The sequence below is a fragment of the Rhinatrema bivittatum genome, chromosome 19, assembly GCF_901001135.1.
Source record: "Rhinatrema bivittatum chromosome 19, aRhiBiv1.1, whole genome shotgun sequence".
Lineage (NCBI taxonomy): Eukaryota > Metazoa > Chordata > Amphibia > Gymnophiona > Rhinatrematidae > Rhinatrema > Rhinatrema bivittatum.
In genome coordinates, this window is record NC_042633.1 from 20,507,875 (window position 1) to 20,530,428 (window position 22,554).

The 22,554-nt window shown below is 53.6% G+C and overlaps 2 protein-coding genes across 2 annotated transcripts in view; one reads left to right on the forward strand and one right to left on the reverse strand.

The window, feature by feature from the left end:
- Positions 1-798: 798 nt before the first annotated feature.
- On the reverse strand, positions 799-8,484 carry LOC115080547 (sulfotransferase family cytosolic 2B member 1-like). The gene is made up of 7 exons (XM_029584763.1): positions 8,373-8,484; positions 6,908-7,046; positions 3,478-3,686; positions 2,398-2,524; positions 2,178-2,272; positions 1,847-2,027; positions 799-1,184 (listed from the first exon to the last, which is right to left on the reverse strand). Exons 2-7 carry the CDS (start codon positions 7,044-7,046, stop codon positions 1,045-1,047), a joined length of 891 nt encoding a protein of 296 aa, XP_029440623.1. The 5' UTR covers positions 8,373-8,484; the 3' UTR covers positions 799-1,044.
- Positions 8,485-11,148: 2,664 nt separating this feature from the next.
- Positions 11,149-22,554, forward strand: part of CA11 (carbonic anhydrase 11) — a 23,730-nt gene continuing 12,324 nt past the window's right edge. The window contains exons 1-4 of the mRNA XM_029584438.1: positions 11,149-12,014; positions 16,091-16,165; positions 22,130-22,272; positions 22,385-22,552. Coding sequence (XP_029440298.1) covers positions 11,948-12,014; positions 16,091-16,165; positions 22,130-22,272; positions 22,385-22,552 — 453 coding nt within the window. The 5' untranslated portion in view covers positions 11,149-11,947. The remainder of the gene's footprint in view (positions 12,015-16,090; positions 16,166-22,129; positions 22,273-22,384; positions 22,553-22,554) is intronic.

Below are 22,554 nucleotides of genomic sequence, written 5' to 3' on the forward strand. Positions count from 1 at the left end.
CTCAGGGGCAGGGAGCTTCTCTCTCACTCACACACCATTCCCAGTATCAGAGCCCAGGTCACAGCGTCTGCACACCTCAGAGGAAGGGAGCTTCTCTCTCACTCACACACCATTCCCAGTATAAGAGCCCAGTGCAGCGTCTGCACACCTCAGAGGCAGGGAGCTTCTCCCTCACTCACACACCATTCCCAGTATCAGAGCCCAGGTCACAGCGTCTGCACACCTCAGAGGCAGGGAGCTTCTCTCTCACTCACACACCATTCCCAGTATAAGAGCCCAGTGCAGCGTCTGCACACCTCAGAGGAAGGGGGAGCTTCTCCCTCACTCACACACCATTCCCAGTATCAGAGCCCAGGTCACAGCGTCTGCATACCTCAGAGGCAGGGAGCTTCTCTCTCACTCACACACCATTCCCAGTATAAGAGCCCAGTGCAGCATCTGCACACCTCAGAGGCAGGGAGCTTCTCTCTCACTCACACACCATTCCCAGTATAGGAGCCCACTGCAGTGTCCCTCCACTACTCAAAGGCAGAGAGCTTCTCCCTCTCTCACACACCATTCCCAGTATCAGAGCCCAGGACACAGTGTCTGCACACATCAGAGGCAGGGAGCTTCTCTCTCACTCACACACCATTCCCAGTATCAGAGCCCAGGACACAGTGTCTGCACACATCAGAGGCAGGGAGCTTCTCTCTCACTCACACACCATTCCCAGTATTAGTGCAGCATCTGCACACCTCAGAGGCAGGGAGGGTTTCCCTAGTGTTAGATCAAAGAAACCCCTACTGAGTCAGGAAGTTCAGGTTGGAGACAATTTTACTCCTGAAAAATTCAGAGCCTTTCAGTCACCCTTTCCAGATCTCCTTCCTCCTCACCCCCCACCCCCCCTGTTGTGGAAGTCACGGCTGGCACTGTCAGACCAGGAACAGAGGGAAGAACACAGTCAGCGCTTCAGAAGACAGCTTCCCTGTGCAGTGCACTGAGGCGATAAGTACTGGACCAAGTGACAGAGCTTGTGCGGGGGACGCTTCAGTGAAAGTTTCACTAACGCTGAGTGATTCCGTCCTCTTGGCACGAGTCCCACATAAACTTCACTTTTATGTCTTTCATTGCTTCTTTATAAGCTGCCTCGAAGGATTCCCTCATGGAGGGGGTGAAATGATTTTTCCAATCCCCAGAAATACCTGGAAAAGATCACAAAAACCAAATGAGCTGAAATCAGAGAGGGAGATCCTAAAGAGCGCAAGACCCCTCCCTAGATAACACTCCTGGCATTATTGCCCGACTGCAAGAGCTGTGACTCCCCCACACCCAGCGCTCCTGCACCATTCCCTACAGCACCTCCTGCTGAGAGAGGCTGGAACTGCAGGAGCTGTGACTCCCCCCACACCCAGCGCTCCTGCACCATTCCCTACAGCACCTCCTGCAGGGAGAGGCTGGGACTGCAGAAGCTGTGACTCCCCCACACCCAGCGCTCCTGAACCATTCCCTACAGCACCTCCTGCTGGGAGAGGCTGGAACTGCAGGAGCTGTGACTCCCCCACACCCAGCGCTCCTGCACCATTCCCTACAGCACCTCCTGCTGGGAGAGGCTGGGACTGCAGGAGCTGTGACTCCCCCACACCCAGCGCTCCTGCACCATTCCCTACAGCACCTCCTGCTGGGAGAGGCTGGAACTGCAGGAGCTGTGACTCCCCCACACCCAGCGCTCCTGCACCATTCCCTACAGCACCTCCTGCTGGGAGAGGCTGGGACTGCAGGAGCTGTGACTTCCCACCCACACCCAGTGCTCCTGCACCATTCCCTACAGCGCCTCCTGCTGGTTTCTTACCACCTCTTTTCTTACCTTTTCTGAGGAATGCACTTTTCTGTACATCCATGAACTCCTTGGGCACCAGGCTGTAGTTGGCCATCTTGTTGTCCTTCATGGTTTTGAAGGTCGCGTTCTCCACCACCGAGTCAATGGCCGCCTCATCCAGCTGCCTCCCCAGGAAGTCGCAGATCCTCACCACGCTGCCCCGCAGGTCCTGAAGAGGATGGAGCCAGAGTCACAGAAACCACTGGCACCAAGGCGCCCCCACCCCTTCTCTGCTCCAGGCTGTGGAGTTCCCCTCTTCAAATATCCATGGGGAGATGGAAGCTCCGGGGCCCACTGATTGCCAAGGACTCTCACTTACCTGCAGCAGTTCCTCGTAGGAAAGGAGAAGGAGGTTGAGGTGATCCTTCACTTCCAGCCACCCTTTGATGTGATCAAACCAGGATCCGTAAATTACTGCCAGGAGACAAGCAAGGAAGAGGCGGTGAGAGGCGGAAAGCAGGGTGTGTGGTCACTTTTGGGGGCTTTGGACAGGAGGATTGAGGGGGCTGGAGGTGGGGGGGGGAGGGGGTTCAGTTCACCCTTTCCTCGCAGGAACTTGGACAGCAGCTGATCCAGATCCTCATCTTTGTCCAGGAAGCCCGTCATGCCGGAGAAGAAGTGGAGAGACACTAGGATGTCGCGGGGGTTCCGGACGGTGTAAATTGCCTGTAAGAGAAGGGCAGTGTGAATACAGCACAGACAGATGAAGAGCAGGTTTTCATCAGAGTCCCACGTAGGCGACCCGCTGACACACGTAAAGCATGAATACAGCACAGACAGCTGAAGAGCAGATCTTCATCAGTGCCCCATGCAGGAGTCACACTGATACACATAAAGCATGAATACAGCACAGACAGATGAAGAGCGGATCTTCATCAGAGCCTCATGCAGGAGTCACACTGATACACATAAAGCATGAATACAGCACAGACAGATGAAGAGCGGATCTTCATCAGAGCCTCATGCAGGAGTCACACTGATACACATAAAGCATGAATACAGCACAGACAGCTGAAGAGCAGATCTTCATCAGAGCCCCATGCAGGAGTCACACTGATACACATAAAGCATGAATACAGCACAGACAGCTGAAGAGCGGATCTTCATCAGAGCCTCATGCAGGAGTCACACTGATACACATAAAGCATGAATACAGTACAGAGAGATGAAGAGCAGATCTTCATCAGAGCCCCATGCAGGAGTCACACTGATACACATAAAGCATGAATACAGCACAGACAGATGAAGAGCGGATCTTCATCAGAGCCTCATGCAGGAGTCACACTGATACACATAAAGCATGAATACAGCACAGACAGATGAAGAGCAGATCTTCATCAGAGCCCCATGCAGGAGTCACACTGATACACATAAAGCATGAATACAGCACAGACAGATGAAGAGCGGATCTTCATCAGAGCCTCATGCAGGAGTCACACTGATACACATAAAGCATGAATACAGCACAGACAGATGAAGAGCGGATCTTCATCAGAGCCCATGCAGGTGTCACATTGATACACGTAAAGCATGAATACAGCACAGACAGATGAAGAGCAGATCTTCATCAGAGCACCCCCTTTCAGGTGCCCGCCTTGGATGTCCTGAGAGGTCCTCACCTTTGCCTTGGATGTGAAAAAGGATTTTGGGAATAGCTGGGCAGGGAGGTGGGAGGAGATGAGGCGCGGTGACGGCCGATGCTCCAGGTAGCCGCGACCCGAGGTGTGCTCGATCCAGGGCACCCGTTCCCAGCTGGGCACAGAGTGGGAGAGGGCTGGGTCCCCATTGCTGTGAATGAGAGTCAGGATCTCCTGCATCCATGTGGTCCCTGAAATCACAGGAGGATGGTGGAGGTGAGCAGGTGAAAGATATGGGCTGCTGGGAGAATACTGGGAGGAGAGGAAGACCATGGCCAACTCCTCCTCCAGACATACTCTTCCCTGTCTCCCCCTCCCTAGTTGTATTCTCTCTCTCCTTCCCTCTCTCCTTTCTTCTCCCTCCATCCGTTCTCTCCCTCCCTCTACATTCCACACAGATATTGTCACCTTTCTGCCCCCATCTCCATCCATCGACTCCCCTCCCCCTCCATCTAGGTGTTCCCCCCCTCTTTCCCCCTCCCCTTCCAATATTTCTCCCTTTTCTTCAGGATCCCTTCTTCCCCTTCCCTCCAGGCATTCTCTCCCCCTTCTCACGCACACCTTCTCTTCCCCCCACTCTACAAGTGTCCCATCTACCAGTTTATTATTTCACAAACATTACATAACAAAATCAGACCAAGTTCTAATCCTATGGAATTCAGATAAACTTCCCAACTAGGATTTTGTAATGATCTATAAATGGACATATGCAATTATCCCGTCACAGGAGAACTTCAGTGTATATAATATACAAATTCTGGAGTCACCACAGTAATAGCAACACGAACGCTCCACTTCCAGGCATTACACTCAACAACAATAACAAAATAACATTCTAAACCTATATAACAAACCTGCCAGACGAAAACAGCACTAACTGCCAGGAAAAACAGCAACAACTCTACCTAGGAAAAGGCAGCACTGGGCCCTAGAACCCCAATACATCTCCCGCTGGAAAACAGAACCAGCCGGACTGCAACAGACGCCTGCACAGAAACTCCACGCTAGCAGCTTCCCTCACCTGGCTGGGTGTGACTCCCCCACACCCAGCACTCTTGCACCATTCCCTACAGCGCCTCCTGCTGGGAGAGGCTGGGACTGCAGGAGCTGTGACTGCCCCACACCCAGCACTCTTGCACCATTTCCTACAGCGCCTCCTGCTGGGAGAGGCTGGGACTGCAGGAGCTGTGACTCCCCCACACCCAGCACTCTTGCACCATTCCCTACAGCGCCTCCTGCTGGGAGAGGCTGTAGGGAATGGTAGGGGCTGGGTGTGGGGGGGCTGTAGAGAATGGGTGTGGAGGTTGGGTGGGGGGGCTGTAGGGAATGTAGGGGCTGGGTGTGGGGGAGTCCTGGCCGATACAGTAAAAGTTGCGGGAGAGCAGGCGAACGCCCGCTCTCCTGTGTGCACGATTCTGTATTCAAATGGTGACTCCAGAATTTGGACAGGAGCGGCGGCTATCAGCAGGTTTGACAGCCGACGCTCAATTTTGCCGGCGTCGATTCTTAAACCCGCTGACAACCACAGGTTCATAAACTGGATGCCGGCAAAATTGAGCGTCCGGTTTTCAACCCGCGAGCCGCTGGCCGATTTCAAATGTTTTTTTTTAACTTTTTTTTAACTTTCGGGACCTCCGACTTAATATCGCCATGATATTAAGTCGGAGGGTGCACAGAAAAGCAGTTTTTACTGCTTTTCTGTGCATTTTCCCGGTGCCCGGAGAAATTAACGCCTGCCTTTGGGTAGGCGCTAATTTCTGAAAGTAAAATGTGCGGCTTGGCTGCACATTTTGCTTTTTGAATCGCGCGGGAATACCTAATAGGGCCATCAACATGCATTTGCATGTTGTGGGTGCTATTAGGTTCAGGGGGGTTGGATGTGCGTTTTCGACGCGCTTTTACCCCTTACTGAATAAGGGGTAAAGCTAGCAAGTCGAAAATGCACGTCCAATCGTGGGTTAACAGTGCGCTCACCCAACACAGAATAAGAAAGAGAAAGGTGTAGACAGAAAGTGAGCAGGAAACCCCCAGAAGCCCAACTCTACCTGCAGTGCAGCCCCAGAGAAAGGGAAGTGGAAATGCATTTCCTCCTGCGCTGAGCATATTTCCCAGAGCTGACATATTCCAGTCACTAACGTGAAAATAAAATGTGTTGTACCTTTGCTGTCTGGGTATTTTAGGGTTTCTAATCTGGCTGGCCCTGGTCCTTTTTTTTCCTGCTTCATGTCCCTTTTCCAGGGTCTCCCTTCCATTTTCTCTTCCTTCTCTCTGCTTCTCGCTGTCCCTGGCAGCTCATTTCTCTGCCTCTCTGTTCACTCATAGCCAGACTCCTTTTCCCCCTCTATTCCTCGCTGCCTCCGCATTTCACCCACCTTTCATCTCCATCTCACCAAACTCCTTTCTGACGCTCACTGCCCGCCACCCTCAAGCTCTCTCTCTAACCAACCCCTCTTTCAAGCTCTCCCAACCCCATCTCTTTACCTCCCTCTCACTTCTCTCTCTGTGACCCTCTTTGTCCCTCCTATTCCCATCTCTTGCCTCCCTATTGCAAATCTCACTCCCCTTCCTCTCTCACTCCCTGATTTTCAATCCTTCCCCCTCTGTCTTTCACCCACGTCCTTGTGTCCCATCTCCACCCACTGCACTCATCTCCTCCCCAGTCCTTAGCTACTTTCTTCTGCCTCTCCTCCCCTCCCCAGCTCTCTCCACCCCCCAGTCCTCCCTCCCTCCTCCGCCTCGTGTGCCCCATATGTGGTTCTCTCTCACCCCTGATCCCCTGCATTCTCTCTCTTGCCTCCACCCAAAGTGAGGTCCTCTCCCCCTCTCTCTCCCACCAACCCATCCCAAGTCCTTTCCCCTCTCCAGCTCTGTTACCTGTGGTCCTCTCCCTCCCTCCCTCGCATCCTGGATGCTAAATTCTCCTCTTTCCCTCTCCTTGCCCTCCTCACTATCTCATATAAGTCTCCCTCTCTCTGCCCCATTACCACCATCTCATGCAGGTCTCCCTCTCCCTTTCCTTCCTCCCCATCCCATGTAGGTTTCTCTTCTCCTTGTCGTGTCCCCCCCCCCCGATATATATTTTCCCCTCTCACACCCCCACCCCATGTATATATCTCCCATTCCCTTCCCCCCAATTCCTGTAGATCCCCCTCTCCCTCCTCCCACCCTGCTCACCTTACCCTAAGTTCAACCTTGAGGAAGACAAAAAGAGAGAGGGAAATACTCAAATAGCATAAATTATGGCAAAAACAAAGGAGAACTAGGAAGAAGACACCACCAAAAATAAACCAAAGATTCAAGAAACAGCAGTTTTATACAGAAGCCCACCTTATACAGAGGCAGTGAGAAGCTTCAGGATCCTAAGGTGCCCTCACCCCCACAGCTTCCCCGCCTTCACCCTGCCCTGTCTCACCAGATTTGGGGTAGGTGATGTTGAAAACATCGGTATCCCGGACTTCAAACTCCTTCCAGGCATAGTCCAGGCTGGCTGTATCGTACTTCACAGATGGAAAGAGACAGCCCTGGTACTCCCAGACGGAAGTGGAGGACATCTGGAGACACAACCCAGGCGAAACACAAAGATAACACACACTGACCCTGTCCTGAGATACACAGGGGGGCTTCACTCCCTCCCCCTCCCCAATACTGACCCTGTCCTGGGAATACACAGGGGGGCTTCAGTCCCTCCCCCTCCCCAGCGCTGCCCCTGTCCTGGGGATACACAGGGGGGCTTCACTCCCTCCCCCTCCCCAGCGCTGACCCTGTCCTGGGGATACACAGGGGGGCTTCACTCCCTCCCCCTCCCCAGCGCTGACCCTGTCCTGGGGATACACAGGGGGGCTTCACTCCCTCCCCCTCCCCAGCACTACCCCTGTCCTGGGGATACACAGGGGGGCTTCAGTCCCTCCCCCTCCCCAATGCTGACCCTGTCCTGGGCATACACAGGGGGGCTTCAGTCCCTCCCCCTCCCCAGCACTGCCCCTGTCCTGGGGATACACAGGGGGGCTTCACTCCCTCCCCCCTCCCCAATGCTGCCCCTGTCCTGGGGATACACAGGGGGGCTTCACTCCCTCCCCCTCCCCAATGCTGCCCCTGTCCTGGGGATACACAGGGGGGCTTCACTCCCTCCCCCTCCCCAGCACTGCCCCTGTCCTGGGGATACACAGGGGGCTTCACTCCCTCCCCCCTCCCCAATGCTGCCCCTGTCCTGGGGATACACAGGGGGGCTTCACTCCCTCCCCCCTCCCCAATGCTGCCCCTGTCCTGGGGATACACAGGGGGGCTTCACTCCCTCCCCCTCCCCAGCGCTGCCCCTGTCCTGGGGATACACAGGGGGGGCTTCACTCCCTCCCCCTCCCCAGCACTGCCCCTGTCCTGGGGATACCCAGAGGGGCTTCAGTCTCTCCCCCCTCCCCAGTGCTGCCCCTGTCCTGGGCATACACAGGGGGCTTCAGTCCCTCCCCCTCCCCAGCACTGCCCCTGTCCTGGGGATACACAGGGGGCTTCAGTCCCTCCCCCTCCCCAGCGCTGCCCCTGTCCTGGGGATACACAGGGGGGCTTCACTCCCTCCCCCTCCCCAGCGCTGACCCTGTCCTGGGGATACACAGGGGGGCTTCACTCCCTCCCCCTCCCCAGCGCTGACCCTGTCCTGGGGATACACAGGGGGGCTTCAGTCCCTCCCCCCTCCCCAGCACTGCCCCTGTCCTGGGGATACACAGGGGGGCTTCACTCCCTCCCCCTCCCCAGCGCTGCCCCTGTCCTGGGGATACACAGGGGGGCTTCACTCCCTCCCCCTCCCCAGCACTGACCCTGTCCTGGGGATACACAGGGGGCTTCACTCCCTCCCCCCTCCCCAGCACTGCCCCAGAGATTTTTACCTTTGCAGGTAGCAGGAAACAGGGTCACTGCAAGCATTGACTCAGGAGAGACAATTTTTGACCTAACACCACACAGGCACTCCCAAAGTCTGGGTGGGACTTTCCTTATCTGTAACTGAACATGTCAAGGACAAGGTTATATTGTATCAATCCAGTCTCTGCCTGCGTGGAGCTCTCTGGTTTGTTCCTTTCCAGGAATATTTGATGTGACTGTGTAAAAAGGCTGTTTATTGTCCTTGCGTAACCCCTGCCCCTCGCCCTCTCTGTTATAACACTAGTGTGGATAGTTCCCATGAAAGAACAGTCTCACTCCCAATGCTAAGCACAGAGTCAGTGACAGAGCCAGGGATTAGAGCTGAGGCACAGGGAGATAAAGTGACTCCCCCCAGGGTCACACACAGAGAGTCAGTGACAGAGCCAGGGATTAGAGCTGAGGCACAGGGAGATAAAGTGACTCCCCCCAGGGTCACACACAGAGAGTCAGTGACAGAGCCGGGGATTAGAGCTGAGGCACAGGGAGATAAAGTGACTCCCCCCAGGGTCACACACAGAGAGTCAGTGTCAGAGCTGGGGATTAGAGCTGAGGCACAGGGAGATAAAGTGACTCCCCCAGGGTCACACACAGAGAGTCAGGGACAGAGCCGGGGATTAGAGCTGAGGCACAGGGAGATAAAGTGACTCCCCCCAGGGTCACACACAGAGAGTCAGTGACAGAGCCAGGGATTAGAGCTGAGGCACAGGGAGATAAAGTGACTCCCCCCAGGGTCACACACAGAGAGTCAGTGACAGAGCAGGGGATTAGAGCTGAGGCACAGGGAGATAAAGTGACTCCCCCCAGGGTCACACACAGAGAGTCAGTGACAGAGCAGGGGATTAGAGCTGAGGCACAGGGAGATAAAGTGACTCCCCCCAGGGTCACACACAGAGAGTCAGTGACAGAGCCAGGGATTAGAGCTGAGGCACAGGGAGATAAAGTGACTCCCCCCAGGGTCACACACAGAGAGTCAGTGACAGAGCCAGGGATTAGAGCTGAGGCACAGGGAGATAAAGTGACTCCCCCCAGGGTCACACACACAGAGACTCAGTGACAGAGCTGGGGATTAGAGCTGTGGCACAGGGAGATAAAGTGACTCCCCCAGGGTCACACAGTCAGTGACAGAGCTGGGGATTAGAGCTGAGGCACAGGGAGATAAAGTGACTCCCCCCAGGGTCACACACACAGAGACTCAGTGACAGAGCTGGGGATTAGATCTGAGGCACAGGGAGATAAAGTGACTCCCCCCAGGGTCACACAGAGAGTCAGTGACAAAGCCGGGGATTAGAGCTGAGGCACAGGGAGATAAAGTGACTCCCCCCAGGGTCACACACACAGAGACTCAGTGACAGAGCTGGGGATTAGAGCTGAGGCACAGGGAGATAAAGTGACTCCCCCCAGGGTCACACACACAGAGACTCAGTGACAGAGCTGGGGATTAGAGCTGTGGCACAGGGAGATAAAGTGACTCCCCCAGGGTCACACAGTCAGTGACAGAGCTGGGGATTAGAGCTGAGGCACAGGGAGATAAAGTGACTCCCCCAGGGTCACACACACAGAGACTCAGTGACAGAGCTGGGGATTAGAGCTGAGGCACAGGGAGATAAAGTGACTCCCCCCAGGGTCACACACACAGAGACTCAGTGACAGAGCTGGGGATTAGAGCTGAGGCACAGGGAGATAAAGTGACTCCCCCCAGGGTCACACACACAGAGACTCAGTGACAGAGTTGGGGATTAGAGCTGTGGCACAGGGAGATAAAGTGACTCCCCCAGGGTCACACACAGAGAGTCAGTGACAGAGCTGGGGATTAGAGCTGAGGCACAGGGAGATAAAGTGACTCCCCCCAGGGTCACACACACAGAGACTCAGTGACAGAGCTGGGGATTAGAGCTGTGGCACAGGGAGATAAAGTGACTCCCCCAGGGTCACACAGTCAGTGACAGAGCTGGGGATTAGAGCTGAGGCACAGGGAGATAAAGTGACTCCCCCAGGGTCACACACACAGAGACTCAGTGACAGAGCTGGGGATTAGAGCTGAGGCACAGGGAGATAAAGTGACTCCCCCCAGGGTCACACAGAGAGTCAGTGACAAAGCCGGGGATTAGAGATGAGGCACAGGGAGATAAAGTGACTCCCCCAGGGTCATATACATAGTCAGTGACAGAGCTGGGGATTAGAGCTGAGGCACAGGGAGATAAAGTGACTCCCCCCAGGGTCACATACAGAGTCAGTGACAGCCGGGGATTAGAGCTGAGGCACAGGGAGATAGTTACTCTCACCCAAAGGTCTCTGTGAGCCTAGGAAAGAGCTGGGGATTAGAACTCATGCCTGTAACCTATCTGCTTTTATTCTTCCCAATCTTGTCCTCATTGGTATGGCATCTTTTCAATCTTGACTGGATAGTAAGCTCCAGAGAGCAGGGACCCCATCTCACGCCTCATATTATCACTTTGTCAGCCTAGTTAAAAATGTCCTTGCAGCCAGGGAATGTGAAGCTGGGGTACTAGGGCTAGGAGAAGCAGTAATAATAATAATAATAATAATAATAATAATACTACTGTGGTAGGGGTCTGGGTTGCAGGGGTCTGGATAGGAAAACCTGTAATTACAGAAGGGAGCCTGAGGCTCCTGTACCCTTAATTTATTGAGGGCGTGGGCGGGCCTTCTCTAGATGAGGAACCAATCAGGGCCTTAGGAGGGGGAGGGCCTCCGGGCTCTAAAGGTGGAATTTATCACCGTCTGCTTTCCTCCTTCCTGTTCCCCCTCCCCTCCCCTACTCCCAGTAAGGGAGGGGTGGATTTCTCGTACAGATCCAGATGTATGTAAAGTTTTGGGGTTTTTTCTGTATGTAAGGGGGAAGCTCAGCACATCTGGCCCATAGAGAGGGAGAGATTGTAGGGGGGGCTTTATAAGCAAACTCCGACGATCCGGGAGGAAGAGGCATCGGGAGAGGCAGGAAGGATTGCAGTGGTTTGTGGCAAGAGATGTATAATCCTCCTTAATGCACCCCTGTAATGCAAGGGGGGGGGGGTGGCTTTTCTGATTTCCTTTCTCGGATCCCTCCTGGGGAGCGTAGGGTGGGGGGACAGCGATGGTGCAGATTTTTTATCCATTTCATCCCCCTTTTTCCTGTCACGAGAGGGCAAGGGTGGGGAGAGGTATAAAGGAAGCGGCGTGCGTTTTGGGGGAGGAGAGGGGGGAGTGGATGCCTGAAAGAAGGGGTACAGAGAGAGAGAGAGAGACAGCAGGCGGATGGACAGAGAGAGAAGGGGAATCGTAAATCAAAGGAGAGAGAGAGAGAGAGAGACTAAACCACAGACAGCGACGTAGAGAGGGTGAGGAGGGAAGAAACAGAGAGGAAGTGGAGGGGACAGCGGTGTGGATCTGAGGAAATTAAAGGGGGGAGGGTATATATATATATACTGCCTCTCTCCATCCCATTGGAGAGGGCTCAGCGGCAGTCTCTTTCTTTTCCTGGAGGGGGTATCTCTACCGGTGAGGCTGAGCACTTGGGGCATGAGGCAGATGCCGGGGCAAGATGGCAGGATTCACCTGCAGCCTGTTGGTCCTCCTGCAGATGGGCACAGCAGTCGGGCACGCCGCAGGTGAGTGCCCCCATCTGGGCTTTGGGTACCACGGTGGGTGGGGGGCATGCTGCGGAATAGTTTGGGGTAGGAGAGCCAGGGGGGCTTTTTGGTGTGTGACCGAAGAGGGTAGGAGAGTGCACAGGGGCTCCCTGGGGATGGCAGTGAGGAGAAGGTCTCCATGAAAAACATGACTACCCAGCAAACTCAACTCGCTTAAGGTGCTGGGAGGGATGTCTCTTATTGTGCATATCAGGTGCTGGGAGGGATGTGTTTTACAATGGATAACGGGTGCTGGGAGGGATATCTCTTATTGTGCATATTAGGTGCTGGGAGAGATGGCTCTTACAGTGCATGTCAGGTGCTGGGAGGGGATGTCTCTTACAGAGGATAACAGGTTCCTGGAGAGAGATCTCTTACAGTGCATGTCAGGTGCTGGGAGGGATCTCTCTATGTCTCTTACAGTGGATAACAGGTGCTGGGAGGGATGTCTCTTACAGTGGATAACAGGTGCTGGGAGGGATGTCTCTTACAGTGCATATGAGGTGCTGGGAGAGATGGCTCTCATAGTGAATAACAGATACTGGAGATATCTCTTACAGTGCATATCAGGTGCTGAGAGGGATGTCTCTTACAGTGCATGTCAGGTGCTGGGAGGAATGTCTCTTACAGTGGATAACAGGTGCTGGGAGGGATGTCTCTTACAGTGCATATGAGGTGCTGGGAGGGATGTCTCTTACAGTGGATAACAGGTGCTGGGAGGGATGTCTCTTACAGTGCATGTCAGGTGGTGGGAGGAATGTCTCTTACAGTGCATGTCAGGTGTTGGGAGGGATATTTCTATGTCTCTTACAGTGGATAACAGGTGCGGGAGAGATGTCTCTTACTGTGCATGTCAGGTGCTGGGAGGGATATCTCTATGTCTCTTACAGTGGATAACAGGTGCGGGAGAGATGTCTCTTACAGTGCATGTCAGGTGCTGGGAGGGATATCTCTATGTCTCTTACAGTGGATAACAGGTGCGGAAGAGATGTCTCTTACAGTGCATGTCAGGTGCTGGGAGGGATATCTCTATGTCTCTTACAGTGGATAACAGGTGCGGGAGAGATGTCTCTTACAGTGGATAACAGGTGCTGGGAGGGATGTCTCTTACAGTGGATAACAGGTGCTGGGAGGGATGTCTCTTACAGTGCATATGAGGTGCTGGGAGGGATGTCTCTTACAATGCATGTCAGGTTCTGGGAGGGATGTCTCTTACAATGGATAACAGGTGCTGGGAAGGATGTCTCTTATAGTGGATAGCAGGTACTGGAGAGATGTCAATTACAGTGAATATCAGGTGCTGGGAGGGATGTCTCTTACAGTCGATAACAGGTGCTGGGAGAGATGTCTGAGTACATAACAGGTGCTGGGAGAGATGTCTTTGAGTACATAACAGGTGCTGGGAGGGATGTCTCTTACAGTGCATGTCAGCTGCTGGGAGGGATGTTTCTTACAGTGCATGTCAGGTGCTGGGAGGGATGTCTCTTACAGTGCATGTCAGCTGCTGGGAGGGATGTTTCTTACAGTGCATGTCAGGTGCTGGGAGGGATGTCTCTTACAGTGCATGTCAGCTGCTGGGAGGGATGTTTCTTACAGTGCATGTCAGGTGCTGGGAGGGATGTTACTTACAGTGCATGTCAGGTGCTGGGAGGGATGTCTCTTACAGTGGATAACAGGTGCTGGGAGAGATGTCTTTGAGTACATAACAGGTGCTGGGAGGGATGTCTCTTACAGTGCATGTCAGGTGCTGGAGGGATGTCTCTTACAGTGCATGTCAGGTGCTGGGAGGGATGTTTCTTATGATGCATAATGAGTAGTCAGGAATGTATCATATGGTGTACAACAGATGCTGTGAGGGATGTCTCTTCCAATGCAAAATATGCACTGTGAGTGTTGTCTCTTGTGGCATATAACAGGTGCCATGAGGGATGTCTCTTATGATATATAAAGTTGCTGTATGTCTCTCAGGGTGTATATTATAAGTTAATAGGTGCTATGAGTGGTCTCTTAAATATAGTATGCAATACTGTGAGTGGGATCTCTTACAGTGTGTAGTAGGTACTATGGAGGATGTCTCTTATAATAGGTGCTGTGAGTATTACAGCATGTAAAAAGCACTGTGAGGGATGTCTCTTAGACACTGTGAAGGATATCTCTTATGAAGTATCATAAGTGCTGAAAATGGATGTCTCTCATGATGTGTCACAGGCGCTGGGACAGAAGTCTCATCGAGTGCAGGGGTTCTGGACCCTCTGCCAGTCAAGAGCTCCACAATGAATATGCATGGGAAAGACTGGCATGCAGATTCACTCTGGATAGCCTGAAACCCTGGACTGGGTTCCTGACTGCTGCTCTGTAGGATGGACAGGGCTGGCGGTTGTGTGGCACAGCCTGTAATGGTGACCCTCCTACATCTCACAGCTATCACCATGCTAATGCTGGGAGCCCGGTGGTAAACTCTGGAGTGGGTGGCTGGGTGTTGGATTAATATGGGAGAGCCAAAAATGTGTCTTTTTGGATAAGGAGCAGTCTCCTGCAAGCAGTCAAGATTCCACGGCTGGCTGCTGGGAGGATATATGATCCCACCGCTGCCACCACAACTCCCGGAAAGTTTGTGAAATGGTGAAGGAACAGCAGTAGTTAAAGGAAAGTAGAGGGAAATTTAAAGTGTGTGGGGGAGATGGAGCAGGATCTGAGCTCCTCTCCCAGGAGCACTGGTTCAACGCTCTAACCAGCAGAGCGCACTGCCTCCCTTGTGGCCAGAGTGGCTAAATAATGCAAGGCAGCCCGGGCAGCAGCCTTGCGTCGGCATTTCAAACAGTGCCGCAGTGATTAAAATCGTCGAGACGTGTTAACTTCTCCCCCCTACCCTTCCTCCCACCACTGGGATGCTTTATTAATAAGCAGACTCCAGGAGAGCTCTTATGGATTGCATCAATCATCTGGCTGCTGCCTTCCACAAGCCGTGGAGAGGAGTCTGCTGGAATCCAGCAGTAGAGGGCACAAGCTGTGTGAGCATGCCTCCAAAGAGACCCTTCCTCCATCCAGCGGACCTCTCTAAAGCAGAGACCTCTGCCAGGAGGCAGCAGGGACTGTGCAGAGGGACTGAGTGTCCCTCTGACACGTCCTGCCGTGAGGCAGCAGGGACTGGGCAGGAGGACTGAGTGTCCCTGTGACACATCCTGCTGTGAGGCAGCAGGGACTGTGCAGAGGGACTGAGTGTCTCTGTGACACATCCTGCCGTGAGGCAGCAGGGACTGGGCAGGAGGACTGAGTGTCCCTGTGACACATCCTGCCGTGAGGCAGCAGGGACTGTGCAGAGGGACTGAGTATCTCTGTGACACATCCTGCCATGAGGCAGCAGAGACTGGGCAGGAGGACTGAGTGTCCCTGTGACACGTCCTGCCGTGAGGTAGCAGGGACTGTGCAGAAGGACTGAGTGTCCCTCTGACACATCCTGCCGTGAGGCAGCAGGGACTTTGCAGAAGGACTGAGTGTCCCTGTGACACATCCTGCCGTGAGGCAGCAGGGACTGTGCAGAAGGACTGAGTGTCCCTGTGACACGTCCTGCCGTGAGGCAGCAGGGACTGTGCAGAAGGACTGAGTGTCCCTCTGACACGTCCTGCCGTGAGGCAGCAGGGACTGGGCAGGAGGACTGAGTGTCCCTCTGACACGTCCTGCCGTGAGGCAGCAGGGACTGTGCAGAGGGACTGAGTGTCCCTCTGACACGTCCTGCCGTGAGGCAGCAGGGACTGTGCAGAGGGACTGAGTGTCCCTCTGACACGTCCTGCCGTGAGGCAGCAGGGACTGTGCAGAGGGACTGAGCAGCCCTGTGACACATCCTGCCGTGAGGCAGCAGGGACTGTGCAGGAGGACTGAGCGTGCTCAGAAACAGCAGAATTTGCCCCATGCAGTAAAAGAATGCTTTCTCACTAGGGCAGGCAGGGCTGAGTCCCTGCAGCGCTGCTGTCTGCTGCGTGGGCTGTGTGTGCCTGGGAGGGAAATGTATTTCTTGCATTTTCTGTAACTGCAGTCTTCTTTTATTCCCACCTCAGCACCCGTCAGCCTAGCGAAGTCGTACGAGGACTGGTGGGCTTACAAGGAATCCATCCAGGGCATTTTTGTACCAGGTATGGCTCTCACACTTCCCTCCTCCTGCCCAGAGAGAGATCTGCGCTGGCTGTCTGTCTGTCTGTCTGAGACAGGGTTTAGATATACGGCTCTGGCTTTCCAGCATGTGCACCCTCCCCTTCCCCATTTCCCACCAGCTCCCAGGACAGTTTCTCATCAGAATTTTACGTTTTCAGGCTGTGAGTGGGGGATCCCTATAAATACTTCAGGGAAAGGGACGGAATGCAGTCAGACCTCACTATAACACCCCCGCACTTAATTTTACAAATAAATCAAGTGCAGCTGTAGGTGAGGGTTTCTGTATTGGAATAGCAGGAGGTGCTGCAGGGCAGGAGTGAGGCACATTGGCAGAGCTGTGTGTGAGGGTCTCAGTACTGGAATAGCAGGGGGTGCTGCAGGGCAGGAGTGATGTGCATTGGCAGAGCTGTGTGTGAGGGTCTCAGTACTGGAATAGCAGGAGGTGCTGCAGGGCAGGAGTGAGGTGCATTGGCAGAGCTGTGTGTGAGGGTCTCAGTACTAGAATAGCAGGGAGGTGCTGCAGGGCAGGAGTGAGGTGCATTGGCAGAGCTGTGTGTGAGGGTCTCAGTGCTGGAATAGCAGGAGGTGCTGCAGGGCAGGAGTGAGGAGCATTGGCAGAGCTGTGTGTGAGGGTCTCAGTACTGGAATAGCAGGGGGTGCTGCAGGGCAGGAGTGAGGTGCATTGGCAGAGCTGTGTGTGAGGGTCTCAGTACTGGAATAGCAGGAGGTGCTGCAGGGCAGGAGTGAGGTGCATTGGCAGAGCTGTGTGTGTGAGGGACTCAGTACTGGAATAGCAGGAGGTGCTGCAGGGCAGGAGTGAGGTGCACTGGCAGAGCTGTGTGTGAGGGTCTCAGTACTGGAATAGCAGGAGGTGCTGCAGGGCAGGAGTGAGGTGCATTGGCAGAGCTGTGTGTGAGGGTCTCAGTACTGGAATAGCAGGGGGTGCTGCAGGGCAGGAGTGAGGTGCATTGGCAGAGCTGTGTGTGAGGGTCTCAGTACTGGAATAGCAGGAGGTGCTGCAGGGCAGGAGTGAGGTGCATTGGCAGAGCTGTGTGTGAGGGTCTCAGTACTGGAATAGCAGGAGGTGCTGCAGGGCAGGAATGAGGTGCATTGGCAGAGCTGTGTGTGAGGGTCTCAGTACTGAAATAGCAGGGGGTGCTGCAGGGCAGGAGTGAGGTGCATTGGCAGAGCTGTGTGTGTGAGGGTCTCAGTACTGGAATAGCAGGGGGTGCTGCACGGCTGGTGTGAGGTGCATTGGCAGAGCTCTGTGTGAGGGTCTCAGTACTGGAATAGTAGGGGGTGCTGCAGGGCAGGAGTGAGGTGCATTGGCAGAGCTGTGTGTGGGGGTCTCAGTACTGGAATAGCAGGAGGTGCTGCAGGGCAGGAGTGAGGTGCATTGGCAGAGCTCTGTGTGAGGGTCTCAGTACTGGAATAGCAGGGGGTGCTGCAGGGCAGGAGTGAGGTGCAGTGGCAGAGCTGTGTGTGAGGGTCTCAGTACTGGAATAGCAGGTGGTGCTGCAGGGCAGGAGTGAGGTGCATTGGCAGAGCTCTGTGTGAGTGTCTCAGTACTGGAATAGCAGGGGGTGCTGCAGAGCAGGAGTGAGGAGCATTGGCAGAGCTGTGTGTGAGGGTCTCAGTACTGGAATAGCAGGAGGTGCTGCAGGGCAGGAGTGAGGTGCATTGGCAGAGCTGTGTGTGAGGGTCTCAGTACTGGAATAGCAGGAGGTGCTGCAGGGCAGGAGTGAGGTGCATTGGCAGAGCTGTGTGTGAGGGTCTCAGTACTGGAATAGCAGGGGGTGCTGCAGGGCAGGAGTGAGGTGCATTGGCAGAGCTGTGTGTGTGAGGGTCTCAGTACTGGAATAGCAGGAGGTGCTGCAGGGCAGGAGTGAGGTGCATTGGCAGAGCTGTGTGTGAGGGTCTCAGTACTGGAATAGCAGGGGGTGCTGCAGGGCAGGAGTGAGGTGCATTGGCAGAGCTCTGTGTGAGGGTCTCAGTACTGGAATAGCAGGGGGTGCTGCAGGGCAGGAGTGAGGTGCATTGGCAGAGCTGTGTGTGAGGGTCTCAGTACTGGAATAGCAGGGGGTGCTGCAGGGCAGGAGTGAGGTGCGTTGGCAGCGCTGTGTGAGTGTGTGGACAGAATGATGCTCTTCTCACTGCTTCCCTCCCTTCCCCCACCCCCACCCCCCCCCCCCCCCAGCTGGAAGGAGCAGGTTTTCTCTCAGTCTGGCTGTTGGATGTTGTCTCTGGCGCTCCCCCCATGCAGCCTGAGGTACTTGAGCTGTCTCAGCAGTGTATGCACGCACTGCTCCCCTCCCCCACCAGCCTTCGCTCCCTCACAGATACAGACAAATTCATGGGGGCTGCAGGATCCCAGGGAAATTATTCCAGACATCTGCACGCACTCCTCCCTCCCAGGATCATACACAGTCCCTTTATCTCTCTGTTCCTGATCTCTAATCCCCAGCCCTGTCACCTAATCCCTGTCTATCACCCTGGGGGAGTCACTTTATCTCCCTGTGCCTCAGCTCTAATCCCTGGCTCTGTCACTGACTCTCTGTGTGTGACCCTGGGGGGAGTCACTTTATCTCCCTGTGCCTCAGCTCTAATCCCCGGCTCAGTCACTGACTCTCTGTGTGTGACCCTGGGGGAGTCACTTTATCTCCCTGTGCCTCAGCTCTAATCCCCAACTCTGTCACTGACTCTCTGTGTGTGACCCTGGGGCTGATCACTTTATCTCCCTGTGAATCAGCTCTAATCCCCGGCTCTGTCACTGACTCTCTGTGTGTGACCCTGGGAGCAGTCACTTTATCTCCTTGTGCCTCAGCTCTAATCCCCGGCTCTATCACTGACTCTCTGTGTATGACCCCGGGGAAGCCACTTTATCTCCATGTGCCTCAGCTCTAATCCCCGGCTCTGTCACTGACTCTCTGTGTGACCCTGGGTGAGTCACTTTATCCCCTGTGCCTACATAAGAACATAAGAAATTGCCATGCTGGGTCAGACCAAGGGTCCATCAAGCCCAGCATCCTGTTTCCAACAGAGGCCAAACCAGGCCACAAGAACCTGGCAAGTACCCAAAAACTAAGAAGATCCCATGCTACACTAACTGCACTAACCACATCCTCTGTTACCAGAAGATGTGGTTAGTGCAGTTAGTATAGCTGTGTTTAAAAAAGGATTGGATAAGTTCTTGGAGGAGAAGTCCATTACCTGCTATTAATTAAGTTAACTTAGATAATAACCACCCCTATTACTAGCAACGGTAACATGGAATAGACTTAGTTTTTGGGTACTTGCCTGCTTCTTATGGCCTGGATTGGGCACTGTTGGACACAGGATGCTGGGCTTGATGGACCCTTGGTCTGACCCAGCATGGCATGTTCTTATGTTCTTTAAATTCCAGAGCTTAATTGTGCGTTGAGTGAAAAAGAATTTTCTCCAATTAGTCTTAAATGTGCTACTTGCTAACTTCATGGAATGTCCCCTAGTCCTTCTATTATTTGAAAGTGTAAATAACCGATTCACATCTACTCGTTCAAGACCTCTCATGATCTTAAAGACCTCTATCATATCCCCCCTCAGCCGTCTCTTCTCCAAGCTGAACAGCCCTAACCTGTTCAGCCTTTCCTCATAGGGGAGCTGTTCCATTCCCTTTATCATTTTGGTCGCCCTTCTCTGTACCTTCTCTATTGCAACTATATCTTTTTTGAGATGCGGCAACCAGAATTGTACACAGTATTCAAGGTGCGGTCTCACCATGGAGCGATACAGAGGCATTATGACATTTTCCGTTTTATTCACCATTCCCTTTCTAATAATTCCCAACATTCTGTTTGCTTTTTTGACTGCCGCAGCACACTGAGCCGACGATTTCAATGTGTTATCCACTATGATGCCTAGATCTCTTTCTTGGGTTGTAGCTCCTAATATGGAACCTAACATCGTGTAACTACAGCAAGGGTTATTTTTCCCTATATGCAACACCTTGCACTTGTCCACATTAAATTTCATCTGCCATTTGGATGCCCAATCTTCCAGTCTCACAAGGTCCTCCTGTAATGTATCACAATCCGCTTGTGATTTAACTACTCTGAATAATATTGTATCATCCACAAATTTGATAACCTCACTCGTCGTATTCCTTTCCAGATCATTTATAAATATATTGAAAAGCACAGGTCCAAGTACAGATCCCTGAGGCACTCCACTGTTTACCCTTTTCCACTGAGAAAATTGACCATTTAATCCTACTCTCTGTTTCCTGTCTTTTTTACCAGCTTGTAATCCATGAAAGGACATCGCCACCTATCCCATGACTTTTTAGTTTTCTTAGAAGCCTCTCATGAGGGACTTTGTCAAACGCCTTCTGAAAATCCAAATACACTACATCTACCTGTTCACCTTTATGCACATGTTTATTAACCCCTTCAAAAAAATGAAGCAGATTTGTTCAGCAAATCTTCCCTTGGGTAAATCCGTGTTGACTGTGTCCCATTAAACCATGTCTTTCTATATGCTCTACGATTTTGATCTTGAGAATAGTTTCCACTATTTTTCCCGGCACTGAAGTCAGGCTCACTGGTCTATAGTTACCCAGATCGCCTCAGCTCTAATCCCCGGCTCTCTCAATGACTCTCTGTGTGTGACCCTGGGGGGAGTCACTTTATCTCCCTGTGCCTCAGCTCTAATCCCTGGCTCTGTCACTGACTCTCTGTGTGTGACCCTGGGGGGAGTCACTTTATCTCCCTGTGCCTCAGCTCTAATCCCCGGCTCTGTCACTGACTCTCTGTGTGTGACCCTGGGGGAGTCACTTTCTTTCCCTGTGCCTCAGCTCTAATCCCCGGCTCTGTCACTGACTCTCTGTGTGTGACCCTGGGGGGAGTCACTTTATCACCCTGTGCCTCAGCTCTAATCCCCGGCTCTGTCACTGACTCTCTGTGTGTGACTCTGGGGGGAGTCACTTTCTTTCCCTGTGCCTCAGCTCTAATCCCCGGCTCTGTCACTGACTCTCTGTGTGACCCTGGGGGGAGTCACTTTATCACCCTGTGCCTCAGCTCTAATCCCCGGCTCTGTCACTGACTCTCTGTGTGTGACTCTGGGGGGAGTCACTTTCTTTCCCTGTGCCTCAGCTCTAATCCCCGGCTCTGTCACTGACTCTCTGTGTGACCCTGGGGGGAGTCACTTTATCACCCTGTGCCTCAGCTCTAATCCCCGGCTCTGTCCCTGACTCTCTGTGTGTGACCCTGGGGGGAGTCACTTTCTTTCCCTGTGCCTCAGCTCTAATCCCCGGCTCTGTCACTGACTCTCTGTGTGTGACCCTGGCAAATTCACTTTCTCTCCCGTTGCCTCAGATCTAATCCCCGGTTTTGTCCCCGACCCTCTCTTTGTGGCTCTGGGCCTCAGTTTAACCAGTCACAGTTTGGGATAATAACAAAATTCACATTATTAATTTCTTCCTGCTTTGGAAGGTGCCATGTGCTCTGCTCCCTGCACCCCAGGGGTGCAGTCTACACGTTTGCAAAGCTCTACAATAGGAAGATGCTTTAGGGATGGGTCTGGCTGAGAGGTTCAGCCAGATGATTATTCATATTATGAGGTCGCAGCCCTCTCTGCCTGTGGCCCTTTGCACCGGGGTCAGCCCCTGCTTTAATAACAGGGATGGAGGTGGGAGTTTCGTCCTGGTGACGATGGGACCTTTGATGCCTGTGTATGGGTGTTTCTTTTCAGAGCCCCGGCTCATGTTTGTCTTGCTTTTCTGGTAAAAGACAAAAAAAAATTTTTTTTTCCTGCAGAGTAGCAGTAGCAGAGGAAGCTCAGCATGTGTTCTGTGTCACAAGTAAAGCTTTTCCCTCCCGGGATAAATGTGCCTGCCATATAGTGGGTTGCTGGTGGGAGTAATTTGCACGTCCACTCTGTCACTCCTCTCTGTGTTTCTTTTGGTTCAGGCCCGGCGTTCTGGGGTCTGGTGAACGCTGCCTGGAATCTCTGTGCTGTTGGCAAGAGGCAGTCTCCCATTGACATCAACACCAGCCAGGTGGTCTTTGACCCCTTCCTGCCCCCACTGCGGCTCAGCCTGGGAAGCAAGACGGTACGTGTGTCCGAGGTGGGGTGAGGTAAGGGACGGTGTGTCCCCTCACACTCCTCCTTCAGGTTAGCAGGACCCTATGTAACCCAGGTGACCTCCCCCCCCCCCCCCCCAGGTCAGCGGGACGCTGTGCAACACGGGCCGGCACGTCGTCTTCCTGCCCGAGAGCCAGCGGGCAGTGAACATGTCGGGGGGGCCCCTTCTGTACACTCACCGGCTGGAGGAGGTGCGGCTGCACTTCGGCGGAGAGGACGGAGCGGGGTCCGAGCACCTCCTGAACAAGAA

Coding starts and splice junctions, on each gene's coding strand:
- LOC115080547 (XM_029584763.1), bottom strand. CDS start 7,046: ATGTCCTCCACTTCCGTCTGGGAGTACCAGGGCTGTCTCTTTCCATCT. Junction 2,028..2,177: donor CCTACGAGGAACTGCTGCAG/GTAAGTGAGAGT, acceptor CATCCTCTTCAG/GACCTGCGGGGCAGCGTGGT. Junction 1,185..1,846: donor AAGTGCATTCCTCAGAAAAG/GTAAGAAAAGAG, acceptor GATCTTTTCCAG/GTATTTCTGGGGATTGGAAA.